The 25,902-nt window shown below is 39.3% G+C and overlaps 1 protein-coding gene across 1 annotated transcript in view; it reads right to left on the reverse strand.

The window, feature by feature from the left end:
• Positions 1-24,754, reverse strand: part of AFG1L (AFG1 like ATPase) — a 68,618-nt gene extending 43,864 nt beyond the window's left edge. The window contains exons 1-5 of the mRNA XM_059834764.1: positions 24,649-24,754; positions 16,343-16,566; positions 5,204-5,255; positions 4,471-4,572; positions 2,939-3,069 (exon numbers count right to left, since the gene is read on the reverse strand). Coding sequence (XP_059690747.1) covers positions 2,939-3,069; positions 4,471-4,572; positions 5,204-5,255; positions 16,343-16,566; positions 24,649-24,754 — 615 coding nt within the window. The remainder of the gene's footprint in view (positions 1-2,938; positions 3,070-4,470; positions 4,573-5,203; positions 5,256-16,342; positions 16,567-24,648) is intronic.
• Positions 24,755-25,902: the final 1,148 nt, after the last annotated feature.

Raw genomic sequence — 25,902 nt, forward strand, 5'->3', positions numbered from 1 at the left:
TGCTTTAAATCCAAGTGGTACCAATGATATATATAAAGACTAACATATACAGTGTTAGTAGATCATCCAGCTTACCAAGAAGAAGGGATTCTGTTTTCATTATCAATACTAACATAGGTTACAGTCACACACCAAAATTAGAACTTCTAATTTCCTTTGTATAGTTATTTGATCGCTAAGCATTAACTAGTCTCTTTTTATTGGCCAACCTCTGTGTTCTGAAACATCAAAATTATAATTACAAATGGCTTAATTCTAGAGTTTTTCTTCAAAATGAGGACACATTTTTAGAATAGCTTAAGACTTTTGTGATTTTAAAAAAAAAAAGACTTTAATATTTACAGTAAACTGTATGACAAAGATCAGTAAGAAGTAGCAATGCTTTAATAACCTGAGAGCCTGTGGCTCAGGCAAATGCTGACAAAAAACCTGCTTCAGAATGGACAAACTCAGAAGCTTAGTGCTATCACTAAGCCCTGGGTGTCCCACAGTATTTGCAAAAAGAAACATTTAAGACATAGTAATTATTTTTTTAAATACAGTATTTTGAAACACAAAACTACTTTTAAATGAAGTACTGAAATATTTTTCTACATCAATTAGTCAACTCTCCACTTATTCAACAGTTCTCTAAGCTTTGCAAGAAGATTCACTTCAGAGTACTTCTGTTTTGCTTTAGCCCACTGTCAAAGAAGAACATGCAACCTCAGCAATGCTTTTGTCTGTTGAAGTGCTGCATTTGGTTTCCTCTGAAATATGAGCATTCACAGTACTTTTTACTGTCCCTGGTACAGTATCACTCGTCCATGTGTCTGATCTTAAGATAAATAAATAAATAACTTCATCTTATTCTCCTTTTTTTCCAGCAGGTATTTGAAAGCAACCTGAAGTGTTTAAAGCAAATCATAATAGTTATGTGATGTTTCCTCCACACACAAGTATTTTGCCAAAGTAGTACAGACCCAACTTGACTTTCTATCTGTCAAAACAAACAGTAGCTTTGTCTTCAGAGCAGTGTATGTTCTGAGTCTTCAGCTCTTTCCAGTTTCATTTTAACCTAGCAGTTCTTTAAATAGGAGTGAATCAGATTGCAGTGAAATCTAGCCATTATCTCCACGGGGGAAATGAGCTGCAAACATCCTGAATTAGGTATGGTACCTTATTATCAATGTTAATTGTGAGCTGCTCTTCCAGCCACTGCACTACTTTATGACTATTTAAGCAGAAGGTTTCTTATACCAAATTCAGTGCCTTCTGCAAAATTTCAGAAAGCTGGGACTCTTCTTCAGCAGGCAAAGCCTGCATAGCGTTCCATGCTACAGAAAATCAGTCAAGAAATCCAGCTGTTCAGAAATCTGTGAATTTAGATTAGTACACCCAGAACAAGTAGATTTTTAAAATTCATGTAAGAATGCAAAGTCTTAGATAAACATTTTAAAGTGTAGTTCTTGTATTACTTTCCCAGCTGTGACCCACCAATAAAAAACAGGTGATTTTTACAACTGAAGTGATTGATGTACCTCAAGCAAGTCAGCAGGGGGAGCAGGCAATCAGTCTGGAAACAAAAAATACCAGTCTCTCTCCCCTTAAAATGTTGAAACATGACAGTCTGGAAACACAGCAACACCAGGATATGAAAGCAGTGAGCACTTATACTAATACACGGTACAGCAAAGATGCCTCTTTCTACCATTTGAGCATTTGATGTCATGACGGTTAACACTCCTCCCTGCCCTCTCCAAACCTTCCCATTTCTTCATAATGTAAATACAACTGTCTCTGTATTTAGATTTTATACTGCAAGTTTTGGAAGCCCAGCATTCCTATTCACTAGATAAAGCACAATTTAAATGATCAAACAGCAGCAATTGCAATGACCCCACACATTCCGAAACCGTAGATCAAAGGACTACCCCTTGTTGAAAAATACAAACGTAATTTAAAACAAGTACACCTACTACTTTACAGCTACAAAAATCCCCTTCATGGGAGCTGATCATAAACCAGTTACTTTCTTGGGTGCACAAGCTTGTAAAATAATAGCTAGGAGATACAAATTGCTCTATCCATTTCAGTAATGTATTAACTTAAGAGTGTAACACAATTTACTAGATGATTCTTTTACTATTGGTGATTTGAGAACTAACACAGATCTGTTCTTATCTTGCTCTGCATTTTCTCTCAGAATTAAAAAAAAAAGTCAGCTGATTAGAGCTGCCAAATACCTGTAGCCTCTCTCCTAAAAAAAATGCTTTTATAAAGCAATTCTACACTTAAATTTGTGACATGCCCTTAAAACAAAATTCACAAGCTGTGTAAAACAAATGAAACAACCAAGTTAGCTTGGGCAAAGATAATTTTATAAGTTTATTTTTAATTTTCACATTTAATTCAATACAAGTTTCTTAAAATGTTAGTTACATTGATATAATCCAGCACTGCCATGCCAAAGGCTCCAGTAACTCTAGGAAAGAATTTAGGTTGAATTTGACATGCTATTTCCACGTCCTTAATCACATTGAGACGATTTTGTTGCATTATATGAACTACAGTAAAGACCAGACATGCCAAGGAAGTATCGGGCAACTACTCTCCTGGGCACTGTACAGACTCAGTACAGGATGATGGTCCCTGCCCTGAAGTACTCATGAGCCTCTCGCCGAACTTTAACACCCCCTTGTATGACCAGTAACTAGACTGATAAATGAAAGCACTATAAGGGGACTTACACCGCCAACTTACATCTCATCTCCTGGGGAAAAAAACCACCACCACCACCTTCAAAACTGTGAAATTACTTCTACTCTTCAACTTCTGCAGTTCACTCCTGGCCAGTGATTCAAATACTGTATTAGCAGTAACAGGTGTCATATTTTAAGTTTAAAAGTAATTTTATGAAGTTTCCCTTGAAGCAAAGGAATAATCTCTGACTTCTTACCTGAAATTCATCAAAACATAAGAGAGCAGCCTCTTCACTTATTTCCTCTGCTACTGGTGCAATTGGGTCATATGATTTGGCCATAAATCCTGCCTTTCTTTTTGGCAAGCTCTGCTTAAGGCGATGTATTCCTGAGTTGATAAAACAGAAAAGAACAAATATTTCTTCTTTCTTTTTCTACGATAGGGAGAACAAAATTATCTAGCTACAAACAAAAAGTAACCCAGTCCAGTAAAAATAAGAAAGCTTCAAATTTAGTCCAATTTCAAGAGGGCAAAACAGTTTTCAAACACATCCAGGCAACTATTAAAAGCTCACAGATTCTGAGATTCGTATTTTCTTGTTTAGAAAGATGTAAAACAAAAATCAAAAGAACCCTTGAATGCTATGCACCTATACTTTATCTTTTAAAAAATGATATAAATTACAGTTCTATCTTCCTTCAATTCATGACCTTAGTTTCAGTTTCACTTTGTAATTTGGCATTTTCTGTCTTCATCTTCTCTCTGAACATGAAAACCCCTTACGGTGTTTACAAATCAATGGCAAAGCTCTGTGCACTGCATGCTTTGAAGGTGTACTTAGAATGCATTTAGTTAAAAGAACTCAGACATAGCAACACAGTTATATTTTAAAATGCAAAGATGATGATACTAGCACAAAGTAAGATTATTACATCCTTACTCTACTGTCTCATGGATTGTATTCCATTTGACTATAAACAAACACTAGGAAAACAAAGATTCTGCAGTAAGAAGCTACCTTTGTTAAGATTAAGCACAAATGACAAGAAATCTCAACAGTGACCCAACGATGACAGAAAAGAGGGCACTAGAAGTGGCAGAAGTTGTTTACACCACTGAAAGCGTCCCCATAAAAATTCAGCTGTCACAATACTTGTAAATTACAGCATTATTTAACAATTTCATGGTATTTTAAGGTCATAGAATTTAGCAACAGAAGCAAATTTTAAAATATCTAGAACAGTATCTCCATCAAAACAAAGTGCCTTATTCACCCTGTCAGAAAACTTTCTGAAACTTGGGATGGACCTCCTTGTATTATTTTTTCCTCTAAATTGCTGATAGTATTACTAAGTTTGCCAACCAGAACAGTTCTCATTCTCCTCAGCATTTATACCTGGTTTAGTTATTGCTTATTCAAAATGCAGACTGAATTTAACATTTACTGTTTCAGTTTTAGCAATTGCCGTCTCCAGATTGCATGTAAGGCAATTGGTAACTGGAGAACATTTAGTTAAGGATTTAATCCTAAATATACACCCAAGTTTTCTATACAATCAGGTATACAGAATCTTTGAGAAACAATACTTGAGAAATAACATGCAATTAATATCTACTCTGGTATAACAGACTGCTAAAATCCTTTAACTTCTCTCCTATTTTTTAATTTTTCTGCTTAAATACTTAAATAAAGTTACGCTGATTAATATGAATATGAGAATGAAACAGACTTTTTTTATACATATCGTATTTTATAAAATTCTTGTAAATACCTGTGTCTGCACTTACTCTGGTGTACATCTAGCATGAAGCCATGAAAATGGACTCTCTTTTTCCTTTCTACTTCTAAGTGAGAATAGAACATGTCCATCACCATTGTCTTTCCTGTGCCTTCAAATAAAAACCAAAAAAACACCCAACAAGTAGTTAATTTAAGAACAGTATGTACTGATTACAGTAATGATTGTTCATTAGCTTTGAACTAATGAAACTATACTCTTCCACAGAATAAGTACAAGACCAGACTTTGTGAAGAATAGTTATATTTTCCGCTCAAAAACTTGGGAAAACTGCATTTTTATTTTTCTGTTTTAAAATTTTGATCCATACAGAGATGGCCCAAATGTTGCACAAATGGCTCCATACGCATCCAGAAAACATCCTTAGTATTTCCTTTTGAAAAGAGAGTATGTTTTCATGCTGCATTGTTGCAATTAAAAGATATAAATTATCTCCGTGGCCCCACCCCCCATTACTTCCCAAATTCTTAAATTGCATTCTTAAATATTAGTGAGCAGGTAACACTGAAAAAATTACATGTGGTGATGTAGACCAATCCAACAGCTTCCAGAATTCAGAGTGTAACTGTATTAGATAACATCATAACATGGAAGAAAACAAATCCTGGAAAATTCATTAAAGTAATAATGCTACATAAACATAAAGCTTTTAGACACTTCAGAATTTGAATAAACATGCAGTCAGAGAAAATCCCATTGGAATTGATGCAACTGAAACTTACCAACATCTCCGTAGACATAAAGACCTTTTGGAGGTTTGTTTTTTGCAAAAAGCTGCAAATCAAGAGAAAAACAATAAATACAAATATCGGGTAAAATAAAAGCAAGCACATTGCTGTGGTAAAGTGAAAAAGCAGCTACACTTAACCACCAAAGTAGCACTAGCTAGCGAAGTGTAACCTTGAATAAATCATTAGCTCAGAATTAGTAAGCAATCTTAATGTTGTATTTGTGCGAATTCTACAAACGAGGCCAAACAGACATGCAGGTTTTGGGGTGGGTTTTTTTTAGATCATTGTGAAAATATCCCCATCCCCCGTCCTAGCACACATGCCATTTTACCAGGACATGTATAAAATGATTAGATGTTTCCCAATCCACCATCATCAAAACAAATCCTTTTCCTCATTAAGCCATTTGAACAGGAAAAAGGATATAAAATTAAGCAGTATCGTAGTATTCATAGCTATATGCACTATATACCCATTAAAGCTTAAGCTCTGCTTAAGATATAAACCATTAGGATTTAGAAAATCAGTATTGCAAAGCCAGTGAGCATTGTAGGTCCCCCTTCTGTCTACTTTGAATCTTTAAGGCAGAATAATTTCTGGTTTAAACATGATTAAAATCAACGGAGTCACAGTAAAAATATGTACCTATATACGCGTGCGTGTGTGTGTGTATATTAAAAAAAGGCTATTTTCAAAGTATGCCTTTTATTAGTCATTTTCTCAAGTGAATTATGTTTATCTTGAATGAATACTGCTTAAGAACTTTTAATCTCTTAATATTACTCAGGACATATGTTATGACATCTGATGGTTTATTCTCTTTTACTCAAATACATATTTTTATGGAAAAACTTGCAATAACATCAAGAACTTGAATTTGAAACAGTTCTCCTTTCTCCCCCCCAGTAGTACTATGCATAGCCACTTCCAAGTAGAATTTTAAAAAGAAACAGTTTCTAAAAAACTGGAAATCTTAACAAAATTCTCATCAAATCCATTAAACTGAATTGACATCCACAAAACCACTGCAGAAGAGTATTTTGTTATCTTAAAGTGCTCCACTTTGAGACTTTATGAGCTGAGCCAAAACAGAGGAAAATTAAAATTGCAACCCTGTGGTCTCAGTTGGAGCTGGGTAATTGCTAAACAACTTGAATCTAAAGCACCTTTCAAAATACAGTGCCATGTTAAAGAAATGGGGGAGCCAGTAGCAAAACACTAATTAAATATGAAAGAAAATATATGACCAAAAGGTAGACAGATAATGTCTCAGGTCTATAGTACCAGTTTATTCAGAAAATATGCAAGCACAGCTCTTATATAAGACCCACTTATAAATTTAATTTAGAGCTATATTAGTAGGATAATAAAAAATTTGTATCATCAATCTGTGGGTGAACAGGGTTTCAGATGTTCTGAAACTGTTCCATTAATAGACAAGGCTGCAACTATTTGCTAGTGCTTTGAAAGCACTGCAAGACAATTTAATTGATGAACATTTTTCAGTGTGTACTTTTTTAAGAGCTTGCACTCATTAAAACTACTGATGCTCAAAGTTACACAGCGAAGAAAGGAGAAATGGAAAAAAATCCCGAATGAGAAAGACATTCATAGGAATTTCTTTATTTTTAATTTGAGATTAATAACAGTGATTTTAAAAAGACAAAAGACTATCACATTAAATTTATTACATACAAAGGCTGTATTAATGTCATTTGCAGTTTCACAAGGAATGACACAAAGCTAGAAAAACAAATCAATGTTTAGAGTACTGCTTTACCTATCTTTGTAAAGGTTATATAACCAGAACAAGTAGTAATGCCTACATTTTTATACCTTTTTTTTCATTGTAAAGTGTTCATTAACAACATTTAACCATCTTCGAAGTTCGTCTTTTCAGGCATATTTTATTCTACTCCAATACTTAGCATTTCTAGAAAACATGTTGCAGAAAAAGGTTTTTTTGGCTAGAGGAAACAAATACAATGGCCTGGGCTCCATAAAAGTCTAAATCAACTTCTGGTTAATTTAAAAAATTGAATTAGTTTTTTGTGAAGACAGCAATTTTTGAATGAAAGGAAAAAAAAAGATGGATATTGTGGCAGATCTGAACACACCTGCTGAAGCTGATCATCTCTAAAAGCAAATCAAATGCAGAAAAACTCCTATCTTCTTTGAGCAACTGAAGAGATTTGTATGAAATATTTTACCTCCAAGCAAAACTGTCTTTTGTATACTTCTGCCAGAATTGACACTATTGCCACTTTCAGGATACTCACTTCCTCAATCTTGTCTCACTTCCTCAATCTTGTCAGGTATTGTATAACACTAAGAATTTTTTTTTTTTTGGGGGGGGGGGTCAACATACATTTTATTGAAAAAAGTAAACTCAATCAACCCCTATCATTCTGTGATTCTGTATAATAGACTTTTAATATTGAAACTCAGACATCCTACAGGTTTCAAGCTATTCTGCATGATCCTAAAATGGAATTTATTTATTTATTTATTTATTTTTAAGTTATTCTTATGCATCTTCTGAAGCCTGGAAGTTGTGTAAGGAAAAAGAGCAACTTCCACTCGGATTTCTGATAAAATCCAATCAATGCCGTTGGCTCAAATTAGAGCACAGCAAGGAGTCAGGAAGGACAGCAGTATGTGGGGACAAACAAAGCAGAAGACTGATTTTGGTTCTGTTGAAACACACACTCCAAAAGAACAAGGGGGAGGTCTAACACAGAAGATCCTCCAGTTACCCTAAAATAAGGGTGGTCTTGTTTATTTCAGGGAGGGAAGGAAGAAAAGTGGGAGATGTAGGAAGACAAACTAAATGAATGAGCTCCTCCTTGCCCCTCACTTCCATATTATCCTGAGATGTATTTGGGTTCTCAGTATAATCATGTTCAATTGGTTGACAACAAATTTGCTTTTGTAACAATGGTAAGATCTAAGGACGTTAACACTAATATTTAAAATGTACAAAACCAAAGATCACAGAATCACTAAGGTTGGAAAAGACCTGTAAGATCATCAAGTCCAACCATCAACCCAACACCACCATGCCCATTAAACCATGTCCCACAATGCCTCGTCCACGTGTTCCTTGAACACCTCCAGTGAGGGTGACTCCACCACCTCCTTGGGCAGCCTGTTCCAGTGTTTCACCACTCTCTCAGTAAAGAAATCTTTCCTAATATCCAGCCTAAACCTCCCCTGGCACAACTTGAGGCCATTTCCACTTGTCCTATCAGTTGTCACTTGGGAGAAGAGACCAACACCCACCTCTCTGCAACCTCCTTTCAGGTAATTGTAGAGAGCGATGAGGTCTCCCCTCAGCCTCCTCTTCTCCAGGCTAAACAACCCCAGTTCCCTCAGCCGCTCCCCATAAGACTTGTGCTCCAGACCCCTCACCAGCTTCGTCGCCCTTCTCTGGACACGCTCCAGCACCTCAATGTCCTTCTTGTAGTAAGGGGCCCAAAACTGAACACAGCATTCGAGGTGCGGCCTCACCAGTGCCGAGTACAGGGGCACAATCACCTCCCTACTCCTGCTGGCCACACTGTTTCTGATACAGGCCAGGATGCTGTTGGCCTTCTTGGCCACCTGGGCACACTGCTGGCTCATCTTCAGCCGGCTGTCAAACAACACCCCCAGGTCCTTTTCTGCAGGGCAGCTTTCCAGCCACTCGTCCCCAAGCCTGTAGCGTTGCCTGGGTTTGTTGTGACCCAAGTGCAGGACCCGGCATTTGGCCTTGTTGAACCTCATACAATTGGCCTCAGCCCATCGATCCAGCCTGTCCAGATCCCTCTGCAGAGCCTTCCTACCCTCGAGCTGATCAACACTCCCGCCCAACTTGGTGTTGTCTGCAAACTTACTGAGGAAGCACTCAGTCCCCTCATCCAGATCATCAATAAAGATATTATTAAACAAGACCAGCCCCAAAACTGAGCCCTGGGGGACTCCGCTTGTGACCAGCTGCCAACTGGATTTCTCTCCATTCACCACAACTCTGTGGACTCAGCCGTCCAGCCAGTTTTTTACCCGGCGAAGAGTACACCTGTCTAAGCCACAAGTCGCCAGCTTTTCCAGGAGAATACTGTGGGAGACAGTTGTCGAAGGCTTTGCTAAGTCCAGGTAGACAACATCCACAGCCTTTCCCTCACCCACTAGGCAGGTCACCTGGTCATAGAAGGAGATCAGGTTGGTCAAGCAGGACCTGCCCTTCATGAACCCACGCTGGCTGGGCCTGATCCCTTGGTTGTCCTGCATGTGCCCTATGAGCACCCTCAAGATGAACCTCTCCATAATCTTCCCCAGCACCGAGGTCAGGCTGACAGGCCTGTAGTTCCCCGGATCCTCCTTCTGTCCCTTCTTGTAGATGGGCATCACGTTGGCAAGCCTCCAGTAGTCCGGGACCTCCCCTGTTAACCAGGACTGTTGGTAAATGATGGAGAGTGGCTTGGCAAGCTCCTCTGCCAGCTCCCTCAGCACCCTTGGGTGGATGCTGTCAGGGCCTATAGACTTGTGAGTGTCCAGGTGGCATAGCAGGTCATTAACTGCTTCCTCCTGGATTATGGGGAGTTTATTTTGCTCTCCATCCCTGTCTTCCAGCTCAGGGAGCAGAATACCCTGAGGATACCTGGTGTGGCTATTAAAGACTGAGGCAAAGAAGGCATTAAGTACCTCAGCCTTTTCCTCATCCTTGGTGACGATGTTCCCTCCCGCATCCAGTAAAGGATGGAGATTCTCCTTGGCTCTCTTTTTGTTGTTAATCTATTTGTAAAAACATTTTTTGTTATCCCTGATGACCATGGCCAGATTGAGCTCTAGCTGGGCTTTTGCCCAGATATTAAGGGACGCACAAAATTTGAGTTTGAAACGGAGAATTTAGGAATCTTTAAACATATATTTTGAATGCTCATCACATCCTTTCAAATAAGGGCATCACCACAAATGTGTCAAATCCCTTGAGTCCTCCAAGTTTTTTAATTCCCGTAACATTCTTTGCAATAACTTAAGAAAGCATAACTTAAGTGCTTCACCAAGTTTCATTATCATCAGGACATGCTACAGCAGGAACCTTTTTTCCTTTTAGAAATCAGTTGACTTAAAGACTTTTCTTTTAAAATCATTCATATGCTAAAATATTGACAGTTCCACGAGAAGACACACACATTAGTGTCCCCAAACTTACAGAATTCTCTCCTCTACTATCAAAATGTTTTACACATTTCTGTTTCAAAACTGCATACCTTGCTTTGCTTCTACCACTTCAGATTTTTCTTTTTTGTTTAAACTTCATTTTAATCAATATCCTATCTCATCTAAGGAATTATATTGGTCAAAACATCTCCTTCATTCTGACAGCTTCCTATTCTTTCTTAAATATCTTTAATTATGTACAACATCTTCCCACCTTCTCCCATACTCCCTGCCTCAGACACCAGAAGCAACTCATTTCCTGGGAATATTTACACACTGATTTGAGAAACTTTGAGGTGAAAACACATGTCAATACTAAGGTGGTTAACAAAAATATGCAAAATTCAAGAGCAAAGTCTCCAAACAGCAGATTTTCTTTTAAACACTAACAAAACTGCCTCTTTCTCCCACTCTTTCAGACCTCTTTTTTGGTTGCTGTTGTAGCTGAAGACATTTTCAAGGTCTTGAATAGTGTTTACTATTGTTCATATCTCTTTTCAAAACATGACCTCACTTATAATTGAGCTTATTTCCAGTCATTAGCACAGCAACTCAACAACTCTTAAGATGTCCCAATTGGTATTATTTTGAAAAGCTAGCAATCTGAAATGTCTATGCAAACTCTTACGGCCTTGAACTTCAATTCAGAGGATCGCAAAATATCTCAACACACAAGGCCATGCTTTCACCAAGTTGAAGATCAAAATCATTGTTCAAATTTCAGCAATAATTTTGAAAAACAAAAGCCTACTTGGTCTGCAGCAAGACTAATTGTTTTGTCCTCACAAATTACATCTAAGCCGATGCTCCAAAAAACCTACATTGTAAAAAAACCCCATAGTTTCATTATCATAAAGGAAATGGCTGGTGTCATGCGTCCTCCAACTAGTGATTTCAGATAGCTTTGGCCTGTGAGGTAATGCAAGTGTCTTGGATAAACACTGAAATGCTTCTATTGTATCTGATGTAAATATTTGTTCCCTAATCCTACTTCTACCCTATGTTTAGTGAATAAAACTGTTTAGATAAAAAGTGACAAATGAAGAACTAAAAACAAAGCAGACCATTTTTGTAATGGTTCGGAAGTGCAAGAAGTTTCTATTTCTGTAATAACTGTTATTTTAGAAGAGGCTTTTGCAATTCTATCACAGAATAAATCAGGCAATAAAATAAGGAATATCAGACTACAGAAGAGGTTGACAGAGAGAGGCTTCTCTATCTCTCCCTCTCTCCCTGCTTTTCTCCCCTGCAACCTCTCAACCACATTCTCTTCAATGAAAAATGAGCATGCTTGAAATGCTGTGCATCACTATGTTTTATTTCTAAAAAGCCACCAGTAAATTCTTTTCAACACAGGAGATTTCATACTAAAAGTATGTTAGCCAAATTGCTAGAAACCTCCTGAAAAAGCAAAAAGTCAGTCTACAAACTACTATGTGTAACTGATTAAAGTGTTTGACTTATTTCCAAAAAGTGCTTAAGTAATTTAAAATACAGCGATTTGTTTCATTTACATCTATTAAAACCCATTAAGTACAAAACATTAAGCAAAACCAATGACAATCGTTTTATCATAAAAACAATTGCTAACGCCTATAGTAGAAGGTTTATCTTTTACTTCACAGCATATTCAAATATACAAAGTACCAGGAGAGTGCCAATGAGCTATTCATGAATACAGGATTTACCTACACGCTATATTGTTAGTACTTCTTGGCAACGCCTTCTAAAAGTTATGTGAACTACCTTCACTCATAAGCTTACACAAATCCTGTTAAACCTAGGCCGATTCCAGAGAGCAGTACTCGCCACCTCTTCTTGGCATGAAAAGCTTTGTTCTACTCTTCAAAACTGAACGAAGTCTGCAACAGCATTCCTACCCTGAAGTCCGTCATAGAAAAACATTTATTTTTCTTACTTAGAAAACTCCTCGATAGATGCAGACATATGAGAAGCATATGATGCCGCTGTCTACAGCTGGTACAGTGCCTGGTGGCTATGATTTTATTAACTACCTATTCACAGCTGTGACTTATTCTGGGAAAAACCTTCATTAAGAATGTTGATTACAACTCTGTTGAAGCAAAACCTGGCCTGCACTAGAATTTAAACCATACTTTATTTGGCTTAATTTTATCTCAAAAGGATCTCTGTTTGAACTGGCAAATAACTTCTTCAAAGACAGAAGAAGAGAAACAAAGATGTTGCGATGACTTCTTCTCCATCATGAATCATTATTTGATTTAATTATACAAGCTAGCAGGCTTTAACAGATTTACACAAAACTCACTGCTTTCCTTTCTGGGGTTTTGATGTATGGCACGGCACCATAGTGCTCAACCTGGTTATCAATCTTCTTAAGATTTCCACAAAGACATCAAGCTCTAGTAGAAAAACCTCAAACTGCAACGACACTTACCCCAATAGCAAGTAGTTCTACAGCTGCTTCTCACTGACTGTGGCATTAGCTCCCAGGTATCAGTAAGCCATGCAACAATTTTTAAAAGCTGGTTTAAAATTAAAGCATGGACTTGAAGCAATGTTAAATGAAAGAGAGGAGTGCTTTAAAGGAACTAGTGAAAACCACATTCTCAATCTAAAAAATGGCATTTGACTTTTTGCTTTTAAGAAAGTGTCAGTCAGGCTGTCTTTACTGCGATTAGCTCTGTTATACAGGGACAAAGTAGCATCACAATTTCCTAAATAGAATAAGATTAGTCTTTGTTCTCTGCAATAGAGACTTTCTTCCCTATTCATGCTTCCCAATCAAAGAAACAGTAAATAACAAACCCACATAATGCTTGATCTACAAAGCCATTACAAGACACCTGCTCTAACAACTATAATGATTCAGGGCACTCCAGTTAACAGAAGTCAGCTCTCAAAACTATTCTCAAAGGCAGCGCTTTTAGAACAGAATATCCAAATGTCCAAAACAGTTTACCAGAAAAGATCAAAATGCTCTAGCCTACTGATCCTCAGGTTTTACATTAAGACCAACGCCTTTATCATAACATTTTTTTCTAAAGAATGAAAATTAATAAAACTCTGGCAGTATGTCCAAAAGATAATGTGGGAGCAAGCCAGATAACTGGCTTCCTTTTGAGCTACTTCCTCTTTTACAGCCCAGGTACAGTGTGTAAAGACACTTCTGAGATAGACAATTTAAAAGATTATGAGCCCAACAGCAAACCTTAAAAAGAAAACCAGACAGATGAAAAAAAACCTTTCACATTGAGCATCCTCAAGATACAAAACTCTGACCTGCTAGATTACACTTACAGAAATAGTTTGGGAAGCTGAATCCAGCTTGATCTCCTTACACTTATGCAAAAACACTTCTAGTTTGGGCACACTGCCGTGTTGCTTTGGATAACAAAGATAAGCAATACCCATTTTTGAAAGAGGAAGTTTCTCTTTTTTATTTAGTACTTGCCCAAATTGAATCAGGAGGCTGGTTTAAACTCAAAAGTTAGCCTACAAAGGCATCAAGACAACATGGATCCACAGGCACACACCCACGTACAGTATAAATAAGTGTTTTAAAATACCATAAACGTACAGTTTTCAGACTATACCTATCATTTTTACACTGTTTTTATGTTTTTAGTAATTTTAATTAAAGAAATCCCAATAGTAAAAAGGTAAGTAATTTGATGAGCTGAACCACTAGCCAAGGCACGCAAAAATATATCCCAAACCATCATTTGGCTCCACTTCCCACAACAGAGTTAGAATCATTGAATGATTTATGTTGGCAGGGACTTCAGGGAATCATGCGGCCAAAACTACTGTTTAAAGCTGGGTCATAGTACATCTCAACATCAGTTGGAAGACACCCATAAGGATGATCGGGTCAACTGCTTCCAAAACAGAGCTTCCAAAGACACACTCATTGCCCTCTAGGAGCAGTCTTGCCTTAGGACTTCGCTTCCTGTACTTCATCACTCTCGTGTTTTTCCTTCCAGAGTGCCTGACTTCTGCTCCATGGAATTATTTCCCATTCCGGTTTCTTCTCACTGTATCTCAATAGAAAAAGAGCTCCTTCCTAGGTGTTTAGTCTGCTTCCTTTCATCAGGAGACAGGAAGACTATGGCATTTCCAGTCAAGCCTATGATTAGCAAGTACATGATCTCCAGCTACCTATATGAGTTTAAAGCATTCAAGGGATGTTGGAGGCAGTCTGATAGGTAAGCATGTGTCCCAATGCTCTGCACCCTGCTATACTTGCCTATTTGAAACAGGCACATTTATAGGTATAATACTTGTTCGCAAACCACAAGACCCTTAGAGTAGTAACTTGTCATTTGGTGCCTAAAGGCCAGAGGACAGCACATCATTTAGAGGCACTTGAGCCCTGTAAGCTTTGGCTCCCCTGATTTCATGCTACATCATTTAGGCTTGCCATGCAAACAAAACACAGTATTTGTGCTGGGTAATAGGAGAATTCAGGGTTGTAATGGGGAGTATATGGTTAAGTAAGAGTTAGATATTTAGATTTATGCCCATGAGATGAGGTGTGTTGAATAATGGACGCTGAGAAAGGCTGACATGGAGATTTATTAGCAATGTCTGCAGCTGATGGCATGCATTGACTGTAAATGTGAAAGTTACTTCTAACGAAAAATAAAACCAAAAGCGGTGCAAGAGAGAAATAAAAAGGAAAACACTCAGTGGCTGGCTGGGAAGAGCAGTGACAGCTTCCAGACATCCTCCTCTTAAGCTAGGGAGGTGTCTCCAGCACAGGCAGGGAAAGTGAAGATAATGATGGCAGTGAATATTTTGCCATGCTTTTTTCCCCAGCACTGTACTTTTATCATTAGACTCAGTCAAACACCCTGTTCTTGTTGTTTCCCCTCACTATGTTTATGACTATTTGTGCTGTACATTAATCAGGTGCAAATGAAGTATATTCACTGCTCATTTAGCTTCTGTACACATCCATGATTACTTACCAAGTAATTAAATGTCTTATCTACTTTGCTGGGCGCTATGTTTGGTTTTCTGGGATATAAACTCAAATCTACACAACAAGAGGCAAGGAAAGCTGAGGGGAGGTTCTCATACCAGTTCTAGTTGCTTCCCATGAGAACCTGCCATAACAACACTATCAAGATTTGCAGGTGCAAGGCCACAAGAGCAACAATTTGAAAATAACAGCATGAGAACAAGACATGAAAAATACTGCCAGAGGCTCTGGAAAACACTGCGTCAACAGCTTCAGGGAAAAGTTAGAGCTGCAACAGCAGGCTATTAGCATTACTAATGCACAGCACCTTAGCAAACATACTGCCTTAGCAACAGAGATATGTTTGAATTTTTGTTAATACTTTGAAAAGGAGCTGTGATGCCCCCAAAAATGCAGCTGGGGTGCAGATCACACCTCTTCCTTCTTTCCTTACCTCATCTGGAGACTAGCAACACTGGAAAGAATGGACATTTTTTTTGAAAAGTCATGTCTGATCTGTATTATGATGTTTTGCAAAGCTAAATTATTTAGACTCTGCTGGCTAATTTTCCTTTTATTCATGGAAGATCTGTTAGAACACAAAACATCTGTGTTCAGTATGTGTAACCCAAATACACATGTGTTATGCCAGCGCTTGAGAATTTAAACCTGGTCTAGGCCTCTCTCTCCTATAGCCAAATGACATTTTTGGAAAGGCAGACAGTGGACATAACCAAAATGATATCAGATTTTCTTACAGAACTATTTCAATAATATTTAATTTGGTTACTTCTAGAGTGCCACTGGAATTTTACAAACCAAAAAAGAAAGAACAGAGATCCAAACACAAACAATGATCTATCTGTAAAGACCCAGCTGCAAAAATAACTCATGTTAATGACAGAAATTTATGTATTTTAAGCACATTCTTATGAGTAAATATAAATGAAAAAAAATATTTTTATCATTATAAACCTCACCTTTGAGAGAAGATTTTTTGAACTGATACTGTAGCCTTTAAGGCTCTCATGCAACTTCTGCAGGTGCTGCACAACTCTTCTTTGTTGCTCATCATTCCTCAGCTCTTCTTGCTTAATCAGAAAGTCATAATGTTCTAAAGGTCCACTGCAAACCAATAAGGCTCTGGCATTAGCATCTGTAGGAGTACCGGGGACTGTCTTCTCATCTGCCTGAGCTGTGTATGCTGTAAAATGAAAAGTAGATTATTAACAGAGAAGTTTTGAAAAGCATCCTCTTATATTCATAAACACCATAAATTATTAACAGTTTACACAAACACATACATACATTACTTACCTATACATCCACTAGAGTACGTTACCCCTTTGTTTTTCATTAAATCAACCTCTACCTTTAGCAGTAAACACCTCTAATAGTATGTTTTAACATTTATTTTTATTATTAACAAGCACACACAGTAAAAAGCCCAGATGGAGAGTTGGTAAGATTTGGATGAGCTGTTACAAGGCGAGCTTTGACCTTTTCTTTTGCAAATCGGGGCAAAACCATTTAAAAATTCCAAAGTGCATTTCTCTGAATAGATTAATCCTTTAGAGAGCGGTGGGCTAAACCAGACAGAAAGAATTTAAAAGACAGCAAACAGGAGACCAAAACAGGAGTTCTGTAAGCAAGTCAAAAGAGTCAAAGACCACACTAAGCAAGGCAACAGCTATGAAGCCCTGCAGTGCCACAGCCTGCTCTGCTGGCATTATCTTCTGCCTAGAAGAGACAGGGCCATGCCCTAGCAGGAATTCTGTTTATTTAAAAAAAAAAAAAGAGTCAGAATTGCTAGACATAAAATGAGATATAATTAGGAAAGGAAAGAACATACAGGATTACAAAGAAGGCTGCTAAATCAGTAAGATCAGAAACTTAACAATGGAATACACTGAAAAAGGTGTTTAGTATCTCCTTCACTTCCACGGTCATGAGTAACACAATTTGTAGCAATGATAAAAGAAATAGATTTGTGTAGGAAAAATGCATATCATAGACTACATAGTTAGATGTTTTGAACATTACGAGATCTAAGGAAATTCATTCCTAAATGCTTTAGGTAGGTTTCCTAAGCAACACAATAGCCTCTAGCAGCTTTCTTCAAGGCCCCACTGAAGGCAGGCGAGATTCCAAAATACTAGGAAAATGAAACATTTTTTGTCTTTAAAAAGGGGAGAAAAGCAAATCCAGAAATTCATAGGTCAGTCAAAACAACTTCAAAGCACTCAAAAATGCTGGAACAAGTACAAGCAGATTTTTTTTTTTTCTTATAAAGCACTTAACAAGATAACAACATAGCAAATAAAAGGCAACACCAGCTCCTGAAGAACAGCATGAGATCAACAAGTTTTCTTCTGCAATCAGGTAACATGCTTAGTGGGTAGAGGAAAAACATCTTAATTGCAGTAACACTTTTGTCATCGGGTCACATAGCATTCCCATATATAAAGTAGGGAAGTGAGTTGCAAATGAAATTACTTTTGAGCAGGCACAAAAACAGCTAGAAAAACTATATGTAATGAATAATTACTACAGTTAAACTAGATGCATATTTGCAGTACAGTTTTAGAGAGGACTCAGAATCTCAGCTTGGTGCAATCCAGAATTTCTATTCATGACTTGTATGTGGTAAAATAAAGTACATGGACTGGGAACACAGATATCGGCAAGTCAGGAGGGGGCTGCAAACACCCTGGAAGGCAAGGCAATTCTGACAAACTGGACAAAGAATCTAATATAAATAGGATGCAATTCAACAGGGACCAAGTATGGTGCTTAGGGGAAATAAGTAACTGAAGAGATGGGGAATGACCAGCTAAAGAGCAGCTCTGCAAGAAAGGATCCAGGGGCTACACTGGATCACAAACTGACAGCGAGACACCATCATAACACTATTAGAGGAAAAAATGAAATAAAATAAAAAAACACAAGTACTTCGATATATATGTATGAGGGGCAATACAAGCACACATGAAAAAAACCTGTTCTATTCAATACTGGTATAGTCTGCCCTGCAACACACCTTTTAATTTTCACATCATATTTCATGAGAGGTATGAACTAAATGGGAGAGTAGAAGATGACTTAAAGGACTAATTGTTAAACCATGAGTCACAACCCACAGAGAAGTAAGAGGCACAAGAAGAGTTTTAAATTCTTATAAGAAACATAAAATGAATTTACTTATAAAAGAGAAGGATAAAACTGAACAATTAGATCAAATTATGTTTATTTATTGCAAGTAACACCTTCATTTCTCCAAAGCAAGGCAGTCACTGTTTACATCTGCAGCTAATAATTACACCAAATTCTCCTGCCCTGAAGGAACTGAGTTACTGCTATGAATTAAAAGTAATTATGTGATCTCTTTAGCTAGGGATAAGCTAAAGAGAGTTGAGTTCAAAGTCTGTTATTGCAAAAAATTGAGTAAAACCTTTACAGAAGACTGAAGAAAAGCACATAGCTATCTCCAGATACACACAGGGTACTGAGAAAAGGAAATAAACTCTATTTATACAGTTAGCTCAATAACTGTAATTAAGGCAGTGAAATCGATTAATAGTCTAGAAGTTGTAAAACTTTCATTGATGCGGAGTGAATATTTTTAAAATAAGTTTGACAAAAATCTGTCAGGAACAAGTCAGCAATACCTGACCCGCCTCCAAAGGGAAGGGGAAAAGGCATAGATGATCTCAAAGTTTTTTCATCTTGTTTACAACTCCCACATAAAGTCAACCTCGGTCCTGTGATCTGTACCTCTAAACTATCTGTGCCTTCGCAACACGTAGAGCTTGATGGCTCCGAAAGCTCCAATATGAGGGACAGCCAGTGCCCCATTATACCATAATACCTATAAAGCCACCAGTTGCTACTGCTTACCACAAGATTGGAGGAAAAAAAATAAAATATGACTTAGGGATAGGAAAGGGTTTGCGGCTCATGACCTTCCTGGCCATGGACAAAGCACACTAGTAGGTCTGCTCAGAAGCATGTTTTTCGTCTCAGATTACAGGTACTTACAGCTAACCATCCTGGGAGTGGAAGAAAATACTTCGGTCATTAACAGATGACAGAGATGGAGAGTATGCGCAAGTGCTCACAGAGGGTGTCACGGAACAAATTACTCGCTGTTCTCCTAAAATAATACTGAACTCTGGGATTTAAAGATGATGAGGGTACACTACAATACACTACCGGGAGACATCCAGTAACTGGTAAGTGAAAAACTCAAACTTGAAGCTGCAAAACAAAGGCATATGCTCCTAAAAAGTGTGTAGGGGTTTTAGAGGTAAGTTAACAGAAGACAGCTATTCAAGCGATAAACTATCCTAAGAGACAGAAAAAAATGTGGGTCTTCCATTCTAACCTGCCTTTTGTGGGATGGATTGCAAAATCATCCACACAACTATGCTTCTATAGTAATCTATTCCCAAACTGATAAAGATAAGGAAACTTTAGAAATTTTAATACATAGCAGAGGAATACCAGGCAATTACCTTCCATAATTTTACATCAAGGAAACTACTGTTGGAATAGGAATCACCTATGATTCAGCATATTAATCGTAGTCCTACAGCCTTCTCCTCCATATTGCAAACAATGGGTTTTCATTTATCTCTTCCCGTTTCATTACCTAATCTTTCTATTACATAAACTGTTACTCGATTTTTATCGGCTCGCTTCTGAAATCTTTAAGTGTCACACACAGAAAAAGCATCTTCTATCTCTATGTAGTGTTCTAGATACAACTATAGAAAAGCTCAGCGTCAATTCATTATTCAACTGTTTTTACATAAAACAGTGTAAAACTACAGACATGCGTTTATCCGTAACCTATCTGTCCCACCCCCAGGGTGCAGGACAGTGTTGGATGTTACCACGTTTAGCCTGACATTCCCTGCTTCTTTAAGAGTCACCACCAGGCTGTAACTTTTTATGAAATTCCTGTTCCCAAAACATACATATTTAAGTGTAATCTCACTTTATTTCAAGCCATAAAATTAGCTGCTTGCATTTGCTTTTCTGCTTGCCTATCCAAGGATCAGAGACCAAGCTGCAGAGAAGACCTACTGCGATACACACACAAAAATCCTGCCTTGGAAAAATCCAATGGGAAAAACTCACCAAAGCCAAAAAAATGTATTAATGTATAAATGCCTAATGAAAATGCCAATCTGAAATTATAAAAATCTCCTTTAAAGGGAAGAACTTAACACACCTTCAGTAAACTGGCATTAATTTACTACTGCAAAGATAAGTGCCTATATAAAAATATAAAAAGAAAAAGTGTTCTTAACTCCAGAGACCTTCTGCTCTGGAATAGAGCAGCAAATTGAAAAACTAATCAGTATGTTGTCGAGTTTTCCTACTGCCACTTAGATGCCTGAGATGACACAGGAAAAAGGCATGCGAGTTTCAATGACACCGCTTATGAAAGCAACAGTCACAGCTGAGGCAGGCACTAGAGTTATTTATGTAAAAAGACAATCTGAAATGGAAGCTGAGTTGTTGCATATCAAAAACTGATCTTGACAGCAGCCAGGAGGTTGAGAGCACAGAAGGGTAATCAAGATAAATACCACTCACCCTGGTAATCCTTATTTATTCCTAGTAGTTGGATTTCATTATGTAAGGTTTTGAATTGTGAAGTCTAAAATCTGTCAGAAAATAATTCCCGTGACAAAAATCCTAGCAGGTCCTTGTCTCCCCTGTATTTCAGGGCCTAGGGAAAGAACCTGGGCTTCCAGGACATGAATTTCATCTTTTCTATCTTTCCATGACTGCAGAAACTGGCACCTTTGAATTTGTTAATCTGGGAGTTTTCAAGCAACACAAAAAGATTTCATGTGAATTTAAGATGATTATTCACTTCTGAGAGAGAAAAAGTATTGTACTTCCAGAGATTAATTCAAATTTGGTATGCCAGATCTCTTACTGCCCTCGAACTAAACATCTTTTAAACACATGATTAGAATTGTAGACCTTTTAGTGGGATGAAAAACCACAACAGATAGATAATATCCAACAAAAAAAGCAAGGATCAAACAAATGGAACTGAAGTCCTTTTATTGCAAAAGGTAAGTCATGCTTCAGATTACAATATTCACCTCACTGGAGCATCACTCACATAGAGTACACATGGAAATGTGTATTACTAATTCTGGAAACAAAGTTGAAACAAGCACTTCAGGGGACTGATGATGAAAAAAAAAAAAAAGTCACCTTTAACCCTTGTGCTGTATGTATGCTTCAAACCACTCCCTCATGGGAATGACCAGAAACAGGTTTCATTCATGGAGATTAAGGCTAGAAGACAACATTGACCTTTCTAAGTGTAAGGGAAGTTATATTTATCTAATTACCCCTGAACTACACTCAAGAACTGTGTTTGATTACTGCATATTTTGAAGCAAATATATTCTGAAGACATAAGAGATGGAGAATTAACCACTTCCTATGACACTTTGCTATAATGGTTAACTAGTGTTTGTCTTAAAAATAAAAAATATTTCCAGTAATAGTTGTTCCAGAATTACATCTAAGCCAAACTCATGGAGGTTACAACTGCACCAAAGTTAACAACCCCAAAATCACCCAACTGCTACCTTTGCTGACAGTCACAATCAAGAAGCTGGAACAGCTTCTGCTAAACCAGTGTTAAGGCAATGTACAGGAATCACATCTGTTTCATTACTGCTCTGCAGACAGAATTCTGCTTTAAGAGCTTTTCACACACACTGAAATTTGTGTGGGGGGAGAAAAAAAAAAGGCAATAGAAAGCAACTTCTAAAAACTGTTCTGTTTTCAACAACCCAAGCTGAAGTTCAGAATATTAGTTTGGGTCAGAATGAAGCCAAACTGCTTCAAAACGCCAAATCCTTAATGTAAAGCTGCTAAAATTGCTTATGAAACACAGCAGCCATGACAGAAGAAGAGGACTTTGAAGTTAGGGGGCACTTTTATCAACAGGCAGATGGTGGTATCAGAGACCTCAGTAAACTCATAATTAAGTTAATAACAGAACTGCTGCAAAATCTTTCCTTCTTAGACGATACCACAGTGATGGGGAAGGGCAACAGTGTAGTCCTGTAGCTCCAAAGGTTATTTTCCTGCAGGAGAACGGGAGTGAAGGTAGCAAAAGATCAGAAAAAGACAATTATTTTGCATGCTAGGACCTGTAGATAATAATAATCTTCTCTTGTCTCATATTTTATTAAATATATGTGCAAGTTTTGCAGAATCAGTCTCAAACAGGTGAACTGCCCCATGGTGTACAAGGATTTGGATGAGTTAAGTACATGCGTTGAAGTTAAGCACATGCATAAACCTGCAGAAGAACAAAGACCTGGCATGTAAGCTTCTCAGGAAAGATACCATGTGTTGGTTATAAAGCAGAAAATACATTTATAGTCCTATAATAATGCCAAACAATTGCTCCTTTCAAAATATTTTACAATGCTTAACGAGAAGAATGGGAGAGGAGGCCATCTGAAAAAATTTATTTACTTTCCAATACTTAATAGAATGCTTAGAAAAGCAAAGTCCAACCAACCATGGAGGGGGGAGGGTGGGCAGGGGGGAAAGAGGCTAAGTTGTCTGACAAATTGAAAATGTTACACCAATATCATATGAAACAAATTAAAAAAAAAACCACACCTGCTGAAACAAGCAGTTCAAATCAGAAGAGGCAGTTTGCAGCTGAGATACAAGAAGGAGGACTTGGACTGTCCTCCCATCTTTGTCTCATTATATGACCTTAGATGAATCACTGAACCCCTATTTAGCCTTCTTGCAGTCCATTCATTCAGGCAGTATATGAAGCAGTATTTAAGCTTCTAGAGAAACGTATGAGTTGGAACTACAATTCTGCTTTCTTGCATACATGCCTGTGACATTATTCTGAAATAAGATTACTTGTACTATTTCCATGCACACCCCATTAAGCAGTCTGACCTACAGATGAAAGTAGAAAAAGACAGAAAAGTTTATCAGTGAAATTGCAACTTTATACAAATACTACTTGTGAAGTCTTTTAATTAAGGAAAAGGCACAAAAGTGTGGAAAGCAAAAACAAATAAAAGACTATAAACCAGTGATCATAAAAACAAGATTATAAATCAATTCAATGATGGCTGTCCACCACTGCAGATGTCCTCAAATAACATATGTAAGGACTACCTCCCCTTTAACATGGAAGCTGAAGAATTATGCCTAAAGCCACTGGATTTGCTCGGACATCTTTTTTTAAAATGGTAGTATGTTGGTTATAAAACAAAATCTACATAGATTTAAAGTGTTAGACCAATACCAAATAAAACGTATACAACTATAGTACTAACTGTAGCGCTTGTCTATTTTCCTTAGGATGTATAAGTATTGTACAATCACAATGTAATGTGTGCATGTGAACATTTATCAATCCTCCTAGATCTGCTGACTGACTTTCAGACCTCTGGGACCCACCTGACGTCACCTGAATTCTCACACTTTGATCAGACAGGCAGAGGACGAATAGCTCTCACTAAAGAAAAAAGACATCTGCTTCTAACCTAAGCCACAAGTTAACAAAACCCAGTTCCCCATAAATTTATGCATGGTACTGACTTTTAAAGTAAGGCTGCCAGACAGAGCTCAGCTGTTGTAATACATCGGAGGATCCTTAAAGGAAAAAGGTCCCTTAGACATCCTAAAGCACAGCAAAAGCTGTGGCAGACACTAGCGCACTCGCCGCCCGCCAAGCTGCCGATGCAGCTGCAATGTAATGCATTTAACGAAGCAGCGCACTGAAGCCCTATTTACTGGCGGAAAGCGGCGTCGTTAACTCGGGAAGTCACGGGGCCCCGTTCGCGGATCCCCCGCCGCTCCAGGAGACCGGGGCCGACCCTCAGCGCCAGCCCCCGGCCGCGCCGCCTGGGGACACGGGGCCCCTCCGGAGCGGGGTGGGGGAACAGGCCGCCCCGGCCTGCCTAGGCGGGGGAACATGAGGACACGGGCCGGGTACGCCAGCGCGGCGGGGCCGGTGCGCGTCCCGGCGGCTGCCGCCTGCCCGGCCCACCCGGCACCGGCAAGCCCCCTCCCCTCGGCCCGGTCCCCCCCTCCACCGGAGGGGAGACCCGCGGCGGGGAGGGAAGGACGCATCGGCTCCCGCAGGCGCTCCACTGTGCCCTCACTACGCGGTGCCCCAGCAGCCTGTCGCTCGCCCTCCCTTCGCCCGGCTGCGGGCGGGGCAGGGCAGGGCCGGCGAGCCCCCTCCCGCGGCGGTACTGACCTCTCCGCAGGGCAGCGGCCCGCGCCGGTAGCAGGCGGGCGGCGCGCCGCGCCGAAGCCCGCAGCAGGCAGCGCGCAGTAACCAAGGGCGACGCGGGAGCCGCCATCTTCCCGGCTCGGCCTCTGCAGCGGGAGCGCGGGGCGCGCTGGGAAATGGAGTCCCGCCGCTCCCCGGGGCGACGGCCGCGGCGCTTCGGCGGAGCCGGGCCTCGGCCGGTGCTGGGCAAGTCGTTCCAGCGGGGGTCCTCGGCTCCTCTCCCTCCCTTTTCCCCCTCAAACCGAGACGCAGGCTGTGGGGCAGCCCCTGGGGGGCCGGGCGGCGAGCAGAGGAGGCAGAGCCGGCCGCACCCGCCCCAGGGCCGCGCTCCGCGCGCAGCCGCTCCGGCCACTCGGAGCAAACCGCACTTTAGAGACCCAGCGAGTGCCACAGTGGTGCCGCTTGCAGTACCTTACTGCCGTGTCCACGCGCCCAAACTTCGCGAACAACTTGCTCGTCGCCTATGATTTGTATCGTGCTTGCACCGTGGCTGTATCCAATGCAGCAGCTTTCAGGCCAGCTTGGCTGTCGCTGAGGAGTTTTGGCAACTGAATTTGCATTTGTCGATGATTTCTAGCTTGTGTTGTTTGTTTATCTTTAAAAGCATGGACCATAGAATAATAAGGATAAATTCCTGGCCAGAGTTACAATATATCTGCACATTAGCAGTACAACCACTTCTATGCCTATGAACATGTATTTAAACTGCAACAGCAAGATATGTTAACGTAAAAGCAGATTTTGCAGAAGATAATGCAAAACCTAGAGGCTGATTCAGCCCCATAGGCCTGGTACGTGTGCTCAGCACACAGTAAGCCTTGACCTTGGCAGTATCGGTTCAGATACCCATGTGGGGCTCCTGAGAGCTCCTCAGGACAACGCTGACCGCCTGCCTCGTTTGGTAGGTGCCTGACTGTCTTATCCAACCACCTCCATTGTGACTACAAAACTCTTTTGACAGAAAGGCACAATGCAAAAAGGCTGTGCTCCAAGGGAAAGGCACCGACGCTCAGGAGTCGCTAGCCATAACACTCGCCTGTTCGCTGGCTGGCCCTCCATTCCCATCAGAAATGCATCCAAAGGTCAGGATGGGGCTTCAGAAGATGATGCCTGCAGAGTGCTTTGTGCAAGAAATAGGTAACAGAATGTCTGCTCGTGGTAAAAGCACAGAGGAAATGCTTTTAACTGACTTTTGGTTTTGCAACTTCAGAATTCATG

Source organism: Gavia stellata, chromosome 2 (assembly GCF_030936135.1).
Source record: "Gavia stellata isolate bGavSte3 chromosome 2, bGavSte3.hap2, whole genome shotgun sequence".
In the NCBI taxonomy this organism is placed as follows: domain Eukaryota; kingdom Metazoa; phylum Chordata; class Aves; order Gaviiformes; family Gaviidae; genus Gavia; species Gavia stellata.